At 42.7% G+C, this 19,962-nt stretch overlaps 1 protein-coding gene across 10 annotated transcripts in view; it reads left to right on the forward strand.

The window, feature by feature from the left end:
* The window catches only part of Esrrg (estrogen related receptor gamma), a 614,884-nt gene that overhangs the window by 383,286 nt on the left and 211,636 nt on the right, over window positions 1-19,962 (forward strand). Inside the window, exon 1 of one of the 10 annotated variants that reach the window (XM_021166345.2) lies at window positions 17,693-17,880. The exons of the other annotated variants lie outside the window; for them this stretch is intronic. Coding sequence (XP_021022004.1) covers window positions 17,825-17,880 — 56 coding nt within the window. The 5' untranslated portion in view covers window positions 17,693-17,824. Of the gene's footprint in view, window positions 1-17,692; window positions 17,881-19,962 lie in introns of those variants that run through there. 10 annotated transcript variants of the gene reach the window in all.

Consider the following 19,962-nt stretch of genomic DNA (forward strand, 5'->3'; position numbering starts at 1 on the left):
GATTAAAACCTGTAGATTCTTGGCACCAATGAGCCTTTGTGATCAGGAGTGTATAGGGAGGTGTGCACGTGGGCACAACCACGTGCAAGACTTCGGTGAGGGAGTGCCTCTCGGAGCCATGTTCAGCTGATGCCTTCTAAGGCAACAATGCAGGCTAGCATCTCCCTTGTGTGTAAATATTTAGTTTGGCACCTAGCTTGGTGCTAACAGCAATGTGTTAAATGCCTGCCAAATATAGTAGAGATAAATTGACTCGACACCCCGAAGTTTAGTATTCTCTGCTTAATTGCTGTTTCTTCAGACTGCTGAAGACACTCTTTTTATTATCTCACTTAATCTTGTTAACTTTCTCCCCCAAATTCCCTCAGCCTTCTCAAACCTCTTCCCTTCGCAAAAAAAGAGGACTGTTGTATCCGGCAGGCGAGGAGAACCACACTAGTCCTGGGTCGTGTTCAGAGTATCATAAGGGTTTGTCCCTAATGGCAGTAAAGAAAATGGCTAAGGGCCGGAGAGATGGCTTCGCAGTTAAGAGCACTGACTGCTCTTCCAGAGGTCCTGTGCTCAATTCCCAGCGACTACATGGTGGCTCACAACCATCTGTAATGGGATCTGATGCCCTCTTCTGGTGTGTCTGAAGTCAGCAACTGTACTCATATAGATAAAATAAATAAATCTTTTTTAAAAAAGGGAAAAAAAGAAAATGGCCAAGAGCAAAAGCCAGCTGCCTTCCAGATCTAGACAGATCGTTCTGCTAGTTGTCTGCAGAGCACCATGGAGCCTCAGTTTCCCAATCAGTAGCGTTGGGTCTTAATTAAGGCTGAGTTCCAGTGAGCCACGGGATGGCAGGTGCTGAGGACAGATTTCATTCATCATCAACTGGCAGTACTTAGCATTGTCCATAATAACCAGGACCCATTGCCATCAGGGCTGCTGACAGTGGTGATGATGTGGTGGTGTGAGTACAAGGTGACTTTTTAAAGCACCCCACAAAAGGAATTGTGTTGAGATCTGTTTTCTACTTGATGTTTCACAGTCTAAGGCGTTTTGCAAATATATGCCTGCTTTGGGGAAACCTTTAATCAGTGCTCTATGTTAAATTTCTTTGAAGACCAATGATATCTTTGTGTGTGTGTATGTGTGTGTGTATGTTTACATAGCCAGGAAAAAATAGTGAGCTTATTACCTAGATATTATTCCAGGGTTCCCCGCATGACACCAGCAGTCACTATATGGTAGATGTATTACTTCATTTCGGCCACATTGGTATCCTGACTGAGAAGAGCAAAGGCTCAGATTGTCTCTGTTTCCAGGCTCGTTGGCCATCCTTTGAGCACCTTCTTGTGTACTTGGTTTGGGAAAGGGCTACATTTTCACAGTATGCCACTGTCACAAAGCTGTGCCTTTTTGGGTTTTACCATACACCTTTCATGTGGTACAGCCAGCAACCTTGTGACATGGCTCTCTAATGACACCCCCAGTGAGGCACTGTCTTGACAGAAGGGGGAATTTGTTCCATTAAGCAAATATATTGGAGGTCCCATGCCTTGTTGGTATGGAGTACAGCAATGGTAGCAAACTTGAAAACCCCTTCACTTCTCATCCGCTGTCGAACACATTCTGTAGTCATCAGAGATGGTGGGGAGCCCCCCTCTTGGAGGAATATCCTACCTAAATTTGAAGTCTAAGGGTCTTTTTAATTATCTAGGAGAGTCCAACACCAGAGGGCGATGTGAATACAACATTTTAAGTAGTTTTTATATGTATAGTTTATTTGGAATATGTAAACAAATAACCTGGTTTTGTTTTTAATTTAATACAATTCTTGACTTTTGCTTGGAGGATCCTTGTTCCCTAGTCACTGAAAGTGCCCTCCTTCTGTGTCTCGCTCTATTTTTATATTTTGGCAAAGAATGAAAAAGTTAAGATGCTATTTCTGTTCATGCAAATGGAGTTTATTGAGCTCCTACTGTATGTAAAGAATCACATTAAAGGCTAGAGGACCCTAGTACAGGACTAGGCAGAGTGTCATTCATGGAATCCTTATTAGTCAACTACTGTATACAAGCCTAGTAGAGACAAGCCTAGTGGCATAAACTAGACAGTGCCTGCTTTAAAGAGGATATAGCCAATTGGAGAAATCCAACCCTTTCCCGTCTGCCAGTAAAGATTATCTAATTTACCATGAATGCGTCCTCTCAGGTCATCCTTAGAGACTTAGCTCAGAAAAGCAGTTTCCTTTTTTTTTTCCTAACTACAAACAGAAATGGCCTTTTCCAACCAACCAAGCAAACGACTCTGCAGGGCCGTTTTCTACTCATGGAGGGTAGCAGGAATGGATTGACTTTACCTATACAGTAGCAGGGCCACGAGTTCAGCATGTTCAGGTTCGATGGGGGTCTGCACATCTGCTGTTAGGTGCAGAATATCAAATTAAAGCAGAAAAGAGGGTTTGGGTTGGATTGAGAACAGACGGGGTATTCAGATGCAAAACCTCTGAATTCTGTTTGACGCCCCCTTGGGAGAACCAAGGTAGCTGTGTGAGAGAACATCATCGAGAATGGACCAGAATGAGAAAGAGAGGTGGAGGAGAACTATCGAAGCCACTGCTCAGGACATCCACTTATACAGAACACTATGATTATGGAGGTGACGTGGGTCACAACCAATAGGACTTAAAAGCTGACCAATGTAAGCCTGCACACAGAAGCCAGTATTCCTCTCATGACCCAAGGGGTCACATTCATTAATCACTTATGTGATAGAAAACGGGAAGTCAGAGGCTGATGCTCTGCAGTGTACCCCTCCCACTACTTAATAAGGAGCTGAAGCATTGATGCTCTAGTAGTCCGAAGCTCTGTTGTGGACATCAGAGATAAGACTTTCATCAAGACTGCAGGTTCGTGAAAGAAGTAAAACCATGCATAAAGAGATATGAAAATGCAAAACAATGGAGGGACAAGTTGCCTCCTGGGAGGAAATGACCTTTCTTAGTGTCCATATGGAGGAGAGAATTCTAGGGGCCGAGGCCACACACAGGGCTCTGTCTAGGGGTCAGGAGTGTTGAGAAGGGGACTCTGGAGGTGTTGTTTGAACCTGAGGGATCTACATGTGAATTGTGAGCAGACACAGAGAAATCACTGTAATATAAATTACCCAGACCCCAAAGAGCATCTAATTCTCTGGCAAGTCTCTAGCACTGTCCCCTCTGCAGACATTCCACTCTGCTTCTCTGGAGCCACTCCATTTTGTTGGATACGCTTGAATGGACAAGTGGTACCAAGTAGAGACAATGACAACTCAGCATTACGTTTGGTAATCAATTTCTTGTACGGTGAGCAGACACACTCAGCAGAGGGTTAACATTTCAAATTCTTTCCAATGGGGCAGTAAAACTCAGGAAGGGGTGAAGAACGCCCTTGCCGTTCATGTGTCTAGTATCTCCATAGTCTATTGTTAGAAATGCAACCCTGTATTGACAAGTGTGGCATGGTAAGTTCAGAGCATCTTTAATGAATGTCAGCCTCCACACAGGTAGGCATCTGCCAGCCAACAGTTCCTGGGCATGGGAAAAATGGTACACATTAAAAAAAAATCAAACCCTTTCAGTTCCTAAAAATTCTTTAGTTACTGTCTCTCCCCAGCATCTAAGGCAGAGTTACTATTTCTTTTTTCCTTTCTTTTTTCCTTCTTCTTCTTTTTAAATGTTGAGCACGTTCTTTTACAGGGCTTAGAAATCTTTCTGGTCCAATTGAACAAGAAAGGACTCCTCTTGTGCCTTTTTTTTTTTTCTCCAGGCTGATGAAGCCTTATAGAAATGTAAATGCATTAAGGGACACTCACGGGAAGCTTGTGCTGGGCTCCACTCTTCGCCCTGATTCTGCTGCTGTGTGCATCTCATGTGTAAGGGCATTTAATTAGCTACAAGTTACAACAAAGACTTTGAAAGGAGAATATATCCCTGGCTAGATGCTTTTATTTTCATTTGGCGAACTGCTGGGTGTTTAGCTCCCTTATCAAGAACTGCATGGGCTGCTGGGCTAAATTGGGAGCATCTCCACACTGTTTGACAAATAGATTTTTTTGTAAACTGATTTAGCCTTTCCATTGTTTGCATTTCATTATATAGCAGACTTCATGTCACAAAATCGGTATTCATTCAAAACAGAGAATTTAGAGATAGGACCGTAGCCAGATAAAAAAAAAATATTGCACAGGTCAGGCCCATTAGGCACAGAATAATAGCAAGCCAGTGATCCAAGGGGCCCATCTTCAGCAGAGAAAGGGCAGCCATGGTTGAGGTCAGGAGCCAGCTGAGGACTTCACATGAGGCCGTGGACATATTTATGGGACAATTTGCAAAGCAGGTAGGGGGGGGAGTGCTAAGAAGACATCCTCTGCGACACACTGAACAAAGGAGACAGGTTAATTTTTTGTGTCTTACACCTCCTTCCCCACTACTCGCACACAGGGGTGGGGTGTACCAAGGATGGGTTTTAACACTGAGTTACATCTTGTTTGGTTCTGAAACACTGGCTCAAAAGAGCCTGGGGAAGGTCTGTGGTACATATGGAAGGGCAGCAGTGGGGAAGTCCACGTAGAAGGAGGGGTTGCACAGCAGTGTTGCTTTTTGTTTTACTTATTTCTAAAGCCTTTAGACCACACGCGCTCGAGTGAATGTAGATGCCACAGGTCTTTCTTGACTGCGAGTGCATATGGTATTAAGCTGTGGCTTTAAGCTGTACCCCTGAGCTGGCCTGGGCAGCCCCTCTTCACTGCCAGCTTCCAATGGAAAGTCCAAAGTGTCGCAGAGGAGAGTCATGTGAAAGAATTTGTTTCAGTAAAATAATTTTAAAAAGTGAATGATCAAAGCCATAGGCTTCTGGCATCTTGTTCTTGCTCAGTGAGCGTCCCACTTCCTCCCCGGTGGTCTTGCTCTCTGTCCTCACCTGTCAGTGTAGGGCTACTTACCATGAATGGAGAGTTGTCTTTCTTACAGGAAGCATCATCTCCGGAGAATCAGACACACCCAAGAAAGATGGCGGGGCGGCATTTAGTTAGGAGACGGCAGGGCACTGAGCTCTCTGTCCTGCTGCATGCCTTTGCTGACCCCATGTCTCCGCTCAGTACTTTTCCCTTGCTGGCTCTTCTGATTTCTCTGAAGTGTTATCCCAGATTCTGCCTAGAATGAACCCCATGTCCCAGCCCCATCCCAACAAAAGGAAGAGAAGGAAGGGACAGAGGGAGGGAGGGAGGGAGAGAGAAAGGGAGTAAGTGAGGGGAGAGAAGGGGAGGGAGGGGTGGAAGGAAGGCAGGAGGGGGGTTCATACATGCTAGGCAAACACTCTACTACTGAGCTAGACCTCCACTGCCTGAGTGTAATCTGGTCAGTGAGTTGGGGGTGGTTGAGTGCATGAGTTAGCCCAGGATGTCCCAACCCTCCCTGTGTACCACAGGCAGGCAGGCATTACAGCTGTAGTTATCAACCTTTCCTCCTACCTTAGCCTTTCCATCACTGGGTGCCCAGGCTTGCACCGTGCTTACTGGCTTAGATATTCTTTTAAGTTGTACTTACATATGCCTCACTGGCCAGTTCTGTATTGCTTGCAGGCCACACCTTGGCAGTATTGCACTCCGATTGGTTCAATTTCCTAAATGGACAAACTCATAAAATACTCGTCCTCAGGACAATGCCACTCAGAGGTGGTTTTCAGTTTACCTAACCCCACTCCCTGAGGCAGTGAACCCCACCCACTTTCTTCCCTTTGCAATGCTGGTTGAGGCTCACACTTAACTTGAAGCACCATCTTGTGGCACCGCCAGGGCCATTCTGACTCACTGGCTTTGGAATCCAAACTGCTGTAGTCTCTAGACAATTCTCCTAGGCAGCTGGGCTGTCTCATTGCAGGATTTCTCTTGATCTTTAGAGAACTGTCCTGGGATCACAAGCTTACAGGAGATACGCTGACAACAGAACCAACTACCAACCAAGCCCTAGAGTCCATTGAGCCAGTGACTTTCCCATAGGCACAAAGAATATCGTTTCATTTGCATGAGCGTAGCTCATGGTAGTCTTACATCACACGTCTCACACGTTTCATTCCTAACAAACGCTGCTTTGTAGAGTATATTCCCTTATGATGTAAGCAAAGAGGGACGTGCTTCTTCCAAAAATATCTTTGTGTGTGTGTGTGTGAGAGAGAGAGAGAGAGAATCAGAGCACTCATAGAGGTCAGAAGAGGGTGTTCAATCCACCCTAAGCAGACTCTGGGAATCAACTCAGATCCTCTGAGAGGAGCAGCTGCTCTCAACGGAGACAGACCCCTCTATAGCCCCTCCAGCACGTTAATTATCCTAACAGTAGAACTGAGAATTTCCCAGAGTCCACAGCCAGCCTTCTCTCTGCAGAGCTTTGAGTAAGGCATTCTAACCAGTGGATACTTTTTCTTTCCTTCCAGGAATGAGCAGCATCTCCAACCCTTGCAACACTATGTCTAGTTTTGCTGGTTTAGTTTGGAGGCTCCAGGGATTAGACCTAGGAACTCAAAGATGGTAAGGGAAAGCTGAACCAGGTGTCCCCAACCCCATCCCCTTCAAGTTGATGTTTTTTCCTTCTGAGTCCTATGTGGGATTGCTAATGATGCTGGGCTCTGCGCTAGCGATGCACTAGCAGTTCTTAGTCTCAAACTTGGCTGCACATCCAAAGTATCTGGGGAACCTTACAAACTCCTGATGCCAGAGATTATAAATTACTTGTCTAGATTAGAGTTTGGGGGCTCACTGATATATAGACTGTTTCCTTCAACCCCCTTAGCTGCTGATGGTTGGAGCCATACACATTTTAAAAAATGAAGAGACCAAGACATAGTAGGGTTGACTCCCTTAGTCCAAAGGTCCCTCAGCTTGAGAAAAGAAAAAGGTGGGAGTCTATTTTCTCATCCTCAGAGTTGGGAGGTTCAGTCCAAAACAACAACAACAACAACAACAACAACAACAACAAACCCTTTTTCATAAGTCAAAATAGGTCTCATCTATCCCATTTAATAAGTAGCTAACTGAAAAACTGCTGAAACATTGAACTTCCCTCAAACACTTGATGCATACTTGCAAAAAAAAAATCAAGCTGAGTAAATGTTTATGAGATTGGTGTGTGTGTGTGTGTGTGTGTGTGTGTGTGTGTGTGTGTGTTCTGTATGGTGGCCCTGGAGGGACTTGTGAGGATTTTCTGTCTGCTATGTAATTGTCTTGGTGCATGTCCTTGGTGATAGACTAGCAGGCAGATGCACAGGGGAGCAGGCTCTCTGTGATACTACAGAATTTATTTATAACAGATAACTCTCCCTGGAGAGGGTGGAAACCAAAGCCTGGTGCATGCCAGGCAAAGCCTTTTTCCACTGAACAGTATCCCAAGCCCTTCTGCTTGTGTTTTCATAAGAAATACTTGTTTCTCCTTGGGCTTTTGGGTCCCTCAGAGGAGACAGACTTCTTGTCTGGAGGCAGCAGAACAGCCATGAGGGGAGCTATTGCAAAGCTTGCCAAGTGAAGAGCTGAGAAGGGAAAAGCAGAGCTGGGGTCTTCCTTTGTGTTCTGGGTCTTTGTTGGTGTCTCAGGCATTTACTCACCAAAAAGTGCACGTATGTCAAGAAGGATGGAGACGCAGCAAGGCGGACCGTGGTGAATGGCCGCTGTGTTCTGCTTTCTGAAGCAAAACTTCCGGGTGACCGACAGTTACAGGCAACCCAGTGCCTGCCTTTCTGTGTGGCCTTTTAAGAGGACCCAAGGATGATGTATAAGAAACAGCTTTAACCCAGAAGCAGTAACGACGTAGAATTAAAAACTTGATACATAAATCAGGTTGTGACTTTGCAATGTCTGGGTGTCTTTGACTAGCCAAGGCCCCTGGATCTCAGTCTGTCATCTCTATAATGAAGACAGCAATGAAGACCAGAATAATAGAACAATGGAATTTCCACAGGTCATATAAGATGATTGTAAGGAGCAAAAAGAGGCCCAATTTGGGAAATAGTCTACCTGCTAATTATCATTTTAAAATGTCAACAGCCAAAGCTTCCAGGGTTCAAAGTCAAGTTTGTAGGCCCGGTGGCAGGCACCTTTACACACGGAGCCATCTTGCTGGCCCCTTTGTTAATTTTCACTACTTTGTTTAGAGTTCTAATTTATCAAAGAGTGAACTAAGTTTCTTTTCTCTCTAATGAAAATTGTCTTTGATTTATTTAGCTTCCTAATTCAACATTCTGGAAGGAAGGAAGAATGAAAAAAAAAAAAACCCAAACAGGTTCTTTAATTGTGTTATTCTGCTTCCTGTAATTCGGACTTTGATTGCATGAACTTCAGGACTGGGAAGGATTGAGGATGGGAGGGGGGCACGTTGAGGGGAGAGCCTGGCATCTTCAGGGCATAACCTGCCATTCCATCACAGTTATGTTGTTTGACCTACTATACGAGAGGAATAGAAGAATTCTTTGTCTTACTTTATTTTGTATCCAAAGTTTGGTTCCCTTCTCTTTTTATATTTTAATTATTCAGTCTTTAACTTTGTGTGTGAGTACATGATTGCCACCAGACACCTGTGGAGGTCAGAGGATAACTTGGGGAGGATAACTTGTGTTAGATGTGAACCCTGAGGAATTGAACTCAGGTGGTTGGTTATGCTTTGTGGCAAGGCTCTTTCCTGCTGAGATCCATGGCTAGCCCTTAGTGTGGCTTTCTAGGAAAACAACAACAAGCAATGGCTCTTACTAATATGATGTGTTCATATCAGGACTTAACTCTAGGGATGAAGCATGGAATACAAGAACAGGACTGCATGTGTAAGCACGGGGACCTACATTTAATCCCCAATCCCCATGTAAAAGAACCCGGCATGATGGCATGTACTTATAACCCCAAAAATGGGGAGATAGAGCCAGGTGCATTCCTGGGGCCTCAGTGGCCAGCCAGCCTCTTCTGAGAGTTCTCATGGTGAGCACACATGTGCATCTGCACAGCCACACAGGGCTTGCTTGAAGAACTGTGTGACAGGAGATAAGAGAGCCAGAGAGCTGCCCGAGGTGAAACCTTTGACTTCTTGGCCCAGTAGTTAGCCCCCACCCCCCTGCTGGGCATTATCTCTGTTCTCTGTAGCTTTAGCATGTCACCTCAGAGAAACAGAGCCCTTGTGGTCATTCTCTCTTGGGTATTTGTCCACATCTCACCAACAAAATCTTAACGGGATGAAATTTAAGAAACACGATTTCCTAAAGCCAAAACTGTGTGCAGGCTCACAAGAGCAGCTCTGACGGCTTTGCCAAACGATGATTTGGTCACAGTGCCTATCTGAGCTATTGTTCTAGAAAGTATAATTGCCCTGGAGCAGGAGAGTCTGGGTATCAGCGATGGCTTCCGGTGGAGCTGCTTTCATTGTTTTGCATCATCCAAAACTTGGTCAATATGAATATCTGGAAAACAGAAAATAAAAAGATGAACAAAGTCATGCCTTCCCCTCCCCCCACCCCCACCTCCTGCCTGGCTATCTAGTAGTTCATCTCAAAGTGGTGGCTGAAGCACTGTCCCGGATCCTGGCCTTGGCTTTTACATCCTTTCTTCTCTTCGATCTTTTTCTCCTCCCATCATCCTTTTTCTTCTCTATTTATCTTACAACAAAACAAAACAAAACCCTTCAGGTTTCAAACTTCTTTATATTACACCAGTCAGCGAGCCACCATAAACTGAATTCCCTATTAGCAGCAGAGGAACAGTCACTGTGAGTTCATTTGTTTGTTCGTTCTACCATCCATCCATCCATCCATCCATGATATGTACTTCATGTTTCTAAAGCATTGATAAGACTATTTGCCAAGTTTCATCACTGATCCTCGGGATGTCATTAGACTCAGTGCAGCTCCACAAATTGCAGTTAGTGTCAGAGTGGAGGCAGGGGTGTTGGTGGGGTGGTGGTGGGGACAGTAAGCATTTTGTAAAAACTCAATCTCCAAAGGCAATCACTACCCCTAAATCTACCTGTGTTAGATGGGGGAGGAGGGAGAATTAATTTATAACACCCACTAATTCCTTCTTCCTTAAAAAGTTATTACTCTAAGGTGTTGGAGAATCGGCTCAGCATCTAAGAGTGCACACTGCTCTTGCAGAGAGAGGACTAGGAAGTTCTTCTACTAACACATTAGGCAGCTCCAGCTGCAAGACATCTGATGCTCTCTGCTGGCCTCTGTGGGAACTGCACTTGTGTGCACAAACCCAAATTGGAGACACACACACACACACACACACACACACACACACTCACACACAAAACTAAAAATCAAGATAAATCTTGAAAAGAAAAGGAAAGGTGTGATTTTAGAGATTCTACTATGCTTTGGGGACAAAGTATACATGTGGAATTTATCTCTTGGGTTTGAATGTGTCTTAACTCTTCAGAGGACCTTTTCCCTTGGGACACTCAGATCTCAGTGTGCCCTATTTCCATGCACTGGTGTATTGTCACCAATTGTGAGATTAATGCTAGTAGTCTGATGCTAACCAAGAGAGGAAGGAAATGTGAAGTTTCTGATAGGGACAGACTCACCATCTAGGTGTATAACTTGTGTTAAGGCTCTTAGCTATCAGGAGCCATGTATCTGTAAGGTAAAACAGGTTGAACTCCTAACCTAAGCTAACCCTGCCTCAAATACCCCATTGTCCAAACTCACTTCTCTTGCCTGGGACAATGGAAGCCAGCATCACTGTTGACCGGCCTGAACTGCTTCAGTAGAAGGATATGAAAGAAGAGATGCAGAAGGGTATACTCTCTCTCTCTCCTTTTGGGGGAAGATTGTACAATTGAGTAATTTGTAGAGCCAACCGATTCTACTAACTCTCCTGGCACTGTCCTCCTCATCAGACAAGATGACCACTCTGAAGGCATTGGCTTACTTTGCTCCTGTGCATTTTGTTCAGCCAGTGGACACATAGAATAACAGGCAGTTCACAGAATCTTAAGGCAAATGGTATTTGTGCTTTACTGGGGAAGATGCTTCCTCCTCCTCCTCCTCCTCCTCCTCCTCCTCCTCCTCCTCCTCCTCCTCTTCCTCTTCTTCTTCTTCTTCTTCTTCTTCTTCTTCTTCTTCTTCTTCTTCTTCTTCTTCTTCTAAGAGAATGACAAAAACAACTCAAAGAAGAACCAGCTTATTCTGGTGCACAATGTAAGGGTATAGTCCATCATGATGGAGCAGTCAAGGCAACAGGACCCTTGAGAAGAAGTGAGCTGTAAGGGTATAGTCCATCATGATGGAGCAGTCAAGGCAACAGAACCCTTGAGAAGAAGTGGGCGATGGATTCATGCTGCTGTCCAGCTCCTCTTCCATCTACAGATGCAGGATCCCAGCCAAGGAATGGTGCCACCCAGAGTGGGCAGTCTTCCCACCTCCATTAGGACAATCAAGATCATTTCTCACAGTAGAGCCCAGTGGTCTGTCTCCCAGGTGTTTTTAGATTCTGTCAACATTGTCATGCTTGTACTTAATTTTCTTCTGTTTTAATTAAGACCTTGAATGACTCAAAGGCAGAGTCCAATTGACTTACAGTAGCATTCTCTTATACCTAGTCTTTCCATTGGATTTCAAAATAATGCTAATACTATTAGAAAACTCACTGTAAGGAGGAGAACAGTTAAGATTTGTTTTCTAAACTGAAGGATTTTTAAGAGTATAAAGAGGGATGATTGTCATTCATGAGGCTAGGATAACAGGCTCAAATAAGAATGACCATAGCCCAATAATCCATATGCCTTCCACCTGTAACCTGCAACCAGGGCCAGGCAGTTTACTGAATTAGTTTAACTTGTTGAATTGTGATAACAATTCTACAAAAACTGTTTTCTCAATTCCCATTCCACACAGAAAGAAACAAAAAGTTGCCTAAGTAAAGTGACTGAATACCAAAGCCTTATTCTCTCTCTGGGTCATGTGAATATGAACCTTGACCTGTCTCAGAACAAACCAAGGCTCCTTCCTGTAAGCCCTTTTACTTGACAATCTCTTGGTTTCTGCAGGTGTGATAGACGTGGTCCCAATTAATCAGTGTTGGTTGAGGGAAGCAGATTTTTATCAAGCTTGGTCATTTGTGAAACAGATCCTTAGAGTTTGTCAGCCTCTAACGTAAAAAAAAAAAAAAAAAAAGGCTAATGAACTCTCTCAGCCCGTTCATGTGGGTATCTGATGGCACAATCGATCCCCGTCTCTTTTCTGGCTTTTAAACTAGTTCTTTGAAAATCTGGACAAAAAGGGTTAATGGAAACTCTCAGAGTAGAAACCTTTCAAATTATATTGATAATCATCAGGGAAAGTGTGCTTCTTGTGTGTGTTTCATGAAACACACACACACACACATTTATCCTCAGATATACTCTATGTGTAACAGGGTGGCTAAGGTGGATAATTTGGTCCTTTTGCTGGCATCAAACCATGCATTGATATTCAGAAGTCTGTCATATTCGTTCCATCCCTCCCCCACTGTTTCCTCGCCCCCTCTGTTCCCTCAGAATGAAACCACCCTTTATTTTGGACAACGCGATCACACACACCATTGAGTCAACAATTTATAGCTTTTAAAAATAGGGACTTTGTCCCCTCTTAGGTTTATTGTTTATCATAATCATCTTTCAAGTGAAAAGGCTAATTTACCCTTTCTATAGGAATATTTTAAGCTTGATTATCATAATATTACAGCCGCCTGAAAAGGTCTAAAAACGGGACATTGACCTTGAATGTTTTCTGCATTTAGCTCATGGTGCTTAACATTCAGGAAAGAATGTAACTGCAGCTCATTTATTAATGTATAATTTCCTGATGTTAACTATGCCTCCGTCAGTGCATGCCATGCAGCCTGCAAAAAGCTTACAGGATGCCCTAACATGTATCTGATATTTTATGAGAGTGAGGGCCTTGGAAATACAATGTAACGAAAGTCAGTTTTCCCACTGGACTGACTGTAGTTTATAATTTAATTTTTACTGACACTTCCCCGTGTATATTATTAGCCTGACAAAACGCAAGCAAAATAATCCTGAATTAATTAAACAGAAACCAAATTACCTCTAGTAGTTTCTCTGTCTCTCCCTTTTTATACACACACACACACACACACACAGAGAGAGAGAGCACTTGGAAAAGAGTTTGGTACTTACTCAAAGTGAGACAGTAGCTCCTTGGTGAATGTAGACTACATAATTTGGGGTGGGTTAGATAGATTTATGGGACAAGAGGTTTGTCAGAAGGCAAGGCTTTTATTAGTGCTTCTGTGGAAGCGACCACTTGCCACAGAAATGATTTCATCTTGCCAATGGAGACAATCATTTAAATATCAAAGTCTACTCCCTAGAAACAAAAGGCCACACAAAGTGAGGTGAACTGATAGAGGTTCCGTGGAAATGGAAAGTGGACATCCCAACTTGAATGCAAGTCTGTGCTCTCAGTGGGAAAGGTGCTTCAGCAGGCTCCTAGCACAATAGAGCCTGGCTTCTGCAAGTGACAGAACAAGGGACAGTTAGGTGAGGGGATCTGAACAAGGCCACAGGGCTCCTGAGGGCAGTACCCAGGGTCTGGCATCTGACCTTCTGTGCTTGTTACTTAAGATGCTTTTCTGAAGGATGTTTGGTCTCCTTTGGGATATAAAGACAGTAGTTTCTGATAATCTTGCTTAGTTAAGTTTATGTGCTATTATTCATTGTACCGTATACAGTACGTCTAAGATAGGAGGGAAAGTGGTTCTAAAGGCTAAACCACTTTTCAAATGTTAAGGGACTTAAGGGGCGACAGTTTTGAATGGTAGGATACAGGGCAAACTGGAATTACCAGTGCACTAGGCCGTTGGCTTTCAAATGTATAGCACATGTCAGAAGTGCAGTGTGAAATGGAGACCTTCAAACATGCCAAAGATGATTTTAAACAATTCAATGGATTTATCCTATTGGTTCTCATGGACAAAGTTGAAAACTAAAATCATTAGAAATACAGGAATTACACCAAGACCAAATTCCTCATCATCTTTGCCTAACCCCAAAATACAGTGTTAGGATGTTTTAGGACATGGTTTTGTTGGGGAATGTAGTAAAATTCCTGCCATATACAATTCACAGGAACCTATCTCTTGTTTCCACTTAGACATTGCTTGTTATTGTTTTAGTCAAATAGAAATGAAATCTATCCTCTGACTGGTGCCTCTGCATTTGTTGAAGATATTCAGATATTTGTAAGTGCATTGTCTAATGAAGAAGAGATTGGAATTCTGCATAGAGTGTGGGCCCGGTGCGTGAGAGACTGAGAGTAACTAATTTATGTGTATTCTTTGTGCAACAGTCCTCAGGGGTCTTGGTGTTTGGTTCAATTTCTTCCTGATTTGGGTGGACATCTTGTGGTAAGATTGTAAAGGGTACACACAGATCAACAGTGCATGCTTATCCAGGCTTTTCTCTCTGTTCTCCTATGTCTGGTCTCCCATGTCTGGTCTCCCATGTCTGGTGTGTGTGTCTCTGTAGTCGTCTCTGTAGAGATTCTTGGGTGCTTAATTCAGCTTTACAGGTGGCATGTTTATTATTAATAGTTCCCTGTCCCTGCCTCTTCCAAGATGAGAGAGCTCCGTGCCTGGGTTGGGCTTCCTGAGAGGCCTTGAGCTATGTGCTTGTATACTTTCCTGCAAGCTTTTTGGCAAGTTTATTGCAATTGGGTATTATTTTAAATTGGTTGCACTGGATTTAAGATTGCCAGTGGCTCCTTAGGGTCTTGGGCAGGGTGTAAGCCACATCACTTACCTAGCATACATTGGTTGCTCAGCGAGGATGTAGTTAGGGAAGGATCAGAAAAGAACGCTGTGCACATCTGTGCATGGTTCTTTGTGGGCACAGAGGACAGACTTGTCCATCATGCATGTGAGTCCAAAATACACAGCAGAGAAATCAAATGGTCTGTAATGACAGCAAATAAATTACCCAAATAAGGAAATTTGGGGAAATCAAAGATTACTTCTAGACCTTGTAGTGACTTTAAGACTCGCTGGTGAATAATTGACTCCAAACCTTGTCTTTAAAGGGCCGTTTCGAAGGAGTCACAATAAACACTGTCACAGCAGCATGGTGCAATGAGACTGAGTATAGTACAGGGCGCTGTACAAGTGCAGAGTGGAGTATATTCTTTGGGATATTAAGATGTGTCAAGTAGACAGAATAATTTAAAATTTTAAGTAAGTATTCTGGGACAAAAATATGAAACTTCTGTTGGAATGTTGAATATATATATAATATATGATAGGCATATACATCTATTAATTACTTTGAAATTTTTAATTTAGTAAAAAAATCAGAGCAGTGTTTGAGAGATGCTTTTCTTTGTAAAGCAGTGTATGCTTTTGTACTTCTCTGATTGCATTTTAGAAAAAAAGAACATATTTCTTGCAAAACATCTTTTTATTTATTTCTTTACTTGTAAACTGATTCCATGTCTCATTTTCTACTGAATAGGCAAGTCTTTTAATTTTCTTTCTTTTTTTTTTTTTAAAACTGGGTGTCTGCTGAATGCTTGGATTTTCTTCTCCATATCAAAGCTCTTTTAATTCAGTGCTCACAACCAAATTTACATCTTAATTGCAGAGTTCACATTTAACAATATAGACAGCATAATGCTACTGGCAATTAAGCTTTTACTACCTGTTTTTATACAGTATTCTTAAGCACAGTCTTTTTTTTTCTTCTTCTGTGTAATTCCTGGTTCTAGACACTTGTGTACATTTAAAACACACATGGAAGGAATCAGATGCCTATCTTGGATATAGCTCAATACATAGTGTGGGTGTGTGTGTGTGACAAAATCGTGCCTGTCATTTTTATATCCTGAATTTTAATGTGGACGTTCTATTTTAGTGTTTTGTTTCTTAAAGAAAATCTGAGAGGGTTGGTAGAGTTAAGTTCTGATGTGGTGAATTTAACACACACTGAATATCAGAGCTGTCTTATTTTGATCACAGAGCTGATCCTCTTCCTACCCCGTAAGACTTCAGATGCAGGAGGCTGGTAAGCAAGAAAGCTGAATTCTGTCAAAAGCCTGGGTCTTCCACTTCCCAGGAGGTAGCAGATAACTCTTTGCTAGAAATAGCTGCTATCTCTTTCAAATGTGCATTTGCTAGTATATATATATATATATATATATATATATATATATATATATATCCATCCTATAGTTTAAAATAGAGCACAAGAAATTCCTTATTATATGAGAATTAGAAGCAGCCCCTACACTATCGTAACAGGAAAAATAGTGTTTTTCTCTTACATTGTTTCTTACACCTTTGACTGAGTTGCCATAATTTTTTGTATATTATTATCTGTCTGAAATTGCTTCTTGTAGGCCAGGCTGAGGGGCAATATACAAAATATTCCTGAGTTAATTTTTTAAAACAAGCCAGGTGCGCTGTGTGTAGAAGCTCATAATTTGTGCTTTACCTCAGTGCCAAATATTTTGTATAAAATCATATCTACATATAGTTGTGTTTATATTCACATGAAAATATGAATATAAATATAAATATTCACATACATGAATATGTCTCGTGTATTGAAATAGGTACATGCTTCAGGATACTTTCAGTGCCACTGCTTCATGTTCTTGCCACACACACACACAAAATGTATGTTGATTTTGCGCAAAGTACACTGATATTCAAGGCTCTTGTTGCCACTCCCTGTCCCTGCCCTCAGTCTTCAGCCCAAACCTGAAAGTGAAGCAGCGAAGCAGACAGTGCAGCCTGAATTGTTTACCTTTGTTGTGAATGGCTGTGCCTCATATACCAGAGAGAGAGAGAGAGAGAGAGAGAGAGAGAGAGAGAGAGAGAGAGAGAGAGAGAGAGAGAGAGAATATGAATTACCCACAGAAGCACAGGCCCTCTCTCTCCAACAGTATCCGGCGCACTCTTCTGTACTTCTGTGATGCTAACTTCCACCCCAGAGGGGTCGACCAGTCCTTAGGCTGAAACCATGTCGAAGAAAGTCTTATTTTATTTTTAAATGTTCTTTATATCAGGACACAGCAAGGAAAGGTATTAGTGGAAGTTAATGAGACAGTAGAACACACGCAGCAATAATATAATAATAATAATAATAATAATAAGTAAAACATAGCCGTTCCCGGGGTTGAGAACTCAGTACACAGAATAAGGCCAGATTAACTTCCTTCACCACCTTCCGCAGACACCTTCGGCCAAATCTATCGAATTGGCATGAGTTCTTTGCAAAAACAAAATAGGTCTGAGGTTAGAAAAACCAACCATAAATCTTCTTCAGCGTAGAGTGAGTTAAGTTAGTTACGCTTGATATTTTTCCCTTTCTTTCTTTCGTTCCCTTTAAAAAAAAAAAAAAAAAAAGCTTCTCAGGGGTGTGTGAGGGTAGGAATTAAAAGAATAATAAGGGGGAAGCTGCGGATCGCTGGGGCTTTTGCAGGCGGCTGCAGCTTTGCCCACCGTGCTCCGGGCAGGCGTTCGCCCTGCCTACCTGCAGGCTGCGGCTCGGGCGGCTCGCGTCGCCTCCCTCCTGATTGGGCAGCGGCCCCCCAATCAGAGGCGCTCCTGGGCCGGTGGGACTGCATATGTAAAGCCCTACTTCATATTAATAAGCTCCAATCGGGGCTTTAAGTCCTTGATTAGGAGAGAGTGTGCGAGCCTTGGTCCCAACTGGCCGTGCCTATGGGCCTGTCACCAGGAGAACGCGTGTGTTAATTGCACCGGGCTCTGTCAAGGAAACTTTGATTTATAGGTGGGGTGCACAAATAATGGTTGTCGGGCGCACATGGATTCGGTAGAACTTTGCCTGCCTGAATCTTTTTCCCTGCACTACGAAGAAGAGTAGGTACCTCTTTTTTTTTCTTTCCTTTGCAACTCGGCGTGGGGGTGCGTGTGTGCGGGAGAGTGGACCGGGCAGCGTGTGTGCACGCGGATCAACGTAGTGACCTGGGTGTTTGGTGCGTGTGGGTGCGTGATGGTGTCTGTCTGGTGCCTTTTGTGTGGAGGGTGATCTCCTAATTCAGTAAGTGGAGAATTGTTCTCCGACTACTGTGTTACCTTTGAGGCAGCTCTGTGACTGTCACTAAAACAGCTGGGTGACAGTCACTTCTCTTTCAGGTGCTAAGAATAGGCGCTGGGCACCATTGCTCAGTGAACTGTTAAAATGCATCTTTTACCCAGATCCATTTTCCCCAGGAAAGATGTTTTAAAATACAATATTCAAAATGATTTATACTACTGAGTGCCTCTTATGTATTTGCAGTTTGACAGATATTTGAAACTCCCTGTCACCCTTTACCGCGCAGAGTTAGAGGCAAAATTGTACATTTATTAATTCTCCTTCAGAGAACAATTTAGCAACTAGCCCCGTGCTGCTCCGAGCCAGCGTAATGGTATTTGTGTGGTTAGCATTAACTCAGTACTTAACTGGCAAATCAGTCCATTAAGTAACATGAGATTTTCACACATTATAAATATTTAAAGGGGAGAAAACTGAAGAAGAAACAGTAGAGACTTTTCAAAAAAAAAAATCTTCCCTTAAATAGACAATGTGCAGGTCCTGAGCCTGAGCTTGGTTTAATATATATATATATATATATATATATATATATATATATATATATATATATAATTTCTTTAAACCCAGTTCACTGATATTTATGAATGCCTTCTTGGATATTCTATATATTTAGATCATTAAAAGTCCAGGGTAGGGGTAGGAAAAGCAAATTGGACTCTTTTGTGTAAATGAAGAGGTCATAAACTTAACTTCAACCCACTGTTAAGATAAAATACCCATGGACCACAGAAGCTGACACTGGTCTCTTTTGATTTCTGTTGAGTCAGTTATATTGCTTTTGCATTACAGTAATAGCAACTGTTATAATTTTTAAAAGAGTGCTCTTGGCAATCCTTTCTCTTGGGAGACTGTGAAGAAAACAACTCTGAGCGCTGGGGCAGTGTGCTGGTGGTAGAAGTCCACTAGCTGTCCTCAGCCACTGCCCTTTGCTTTGCATCATAATCAAGCAGGACCTAGAAGTGGCTTGTAGTCTCTGGCTGCCTGTGTGTGTTTGAGTGTGTGTGTGTGTGTGTGTGTGTGTGTGTGTGTTTGTGTGTGTGTGTGTGTGTGAGAGAGAGAGAGAGAGAGAGAGAGAGAGAGAGCGCACGCTCTCACAGGAGAAGACTAGGATCCGAAACACCGAGAGGCTGTCTTTGCATCTGTTTGAAACACTTGAGCAAGAGCCAACCTTAAAATGCTCAAGAATAAAAATGAAATACAAACAAAGGTAAGACGGCCCAGTCCAGCACGGTGCACCTGGGCTATAGGATGGGAGAATCAGAACTGTCTTCATGTCAGTGAGAAAGCCTCATGCTCACTCGGAGTCTGGACCTTGCCTCCCAAATAAATAAATAAAGCAAACTTTATATATTTCTCCAAAGGGTTCATGGAAATAGGAGTTTCCTTGAATTTAACTTCTTATACCTAATTTGAATAATTAGTTTAGATAAGCCTCTTAGAGCAGATGCATTTAAATGAAACCAGGGCACATGTCCTTTTGGCGTTGGCGCAAGATTCAAACTAGCTTTTCTCCTTCTTTCTTTCTTTCTTTCTTTCTTTCTTTCTTTCTTTCTTTCTTTCTTTCTTTCTTTCTTTCTTTCTTTCTGGCTCAATTAAAAGTCATCTTTTAAAAACAGATTTATTGTGTGGGTGCAGTTGTGGCGGTTACGTGGTTCACTGGACAGACGGAAAGATCCAGGGCTGAGCAATGAATGCATCTGCCTCTCTGTCTCAATTAATAAACCACAGAATTTATACATGCTATTAATATTCATAGTAATTGTGCTGGTTTCAACCCCATCACGTGGTGTATACATAGAAATGAAACCTGAGTTATGCAGTTTCCAAGGAAAATATTGGACCAT

The sequence above is a fragment of the Mus caroli genome, unplaced genomic scaffold, assembly GCF_978045245.1.
Source record: "Mus caroli unplaced genomic scaffold, Mus_caroli_1 scaffold_1, whole genome shotgun sequence".
Taxonomy (NCBI): domain Eukaryota; kingdom Metazoa; phylum Chordata; class Mammalia; order Rodentia; family Muridae; genus Mus; species Mus caroli.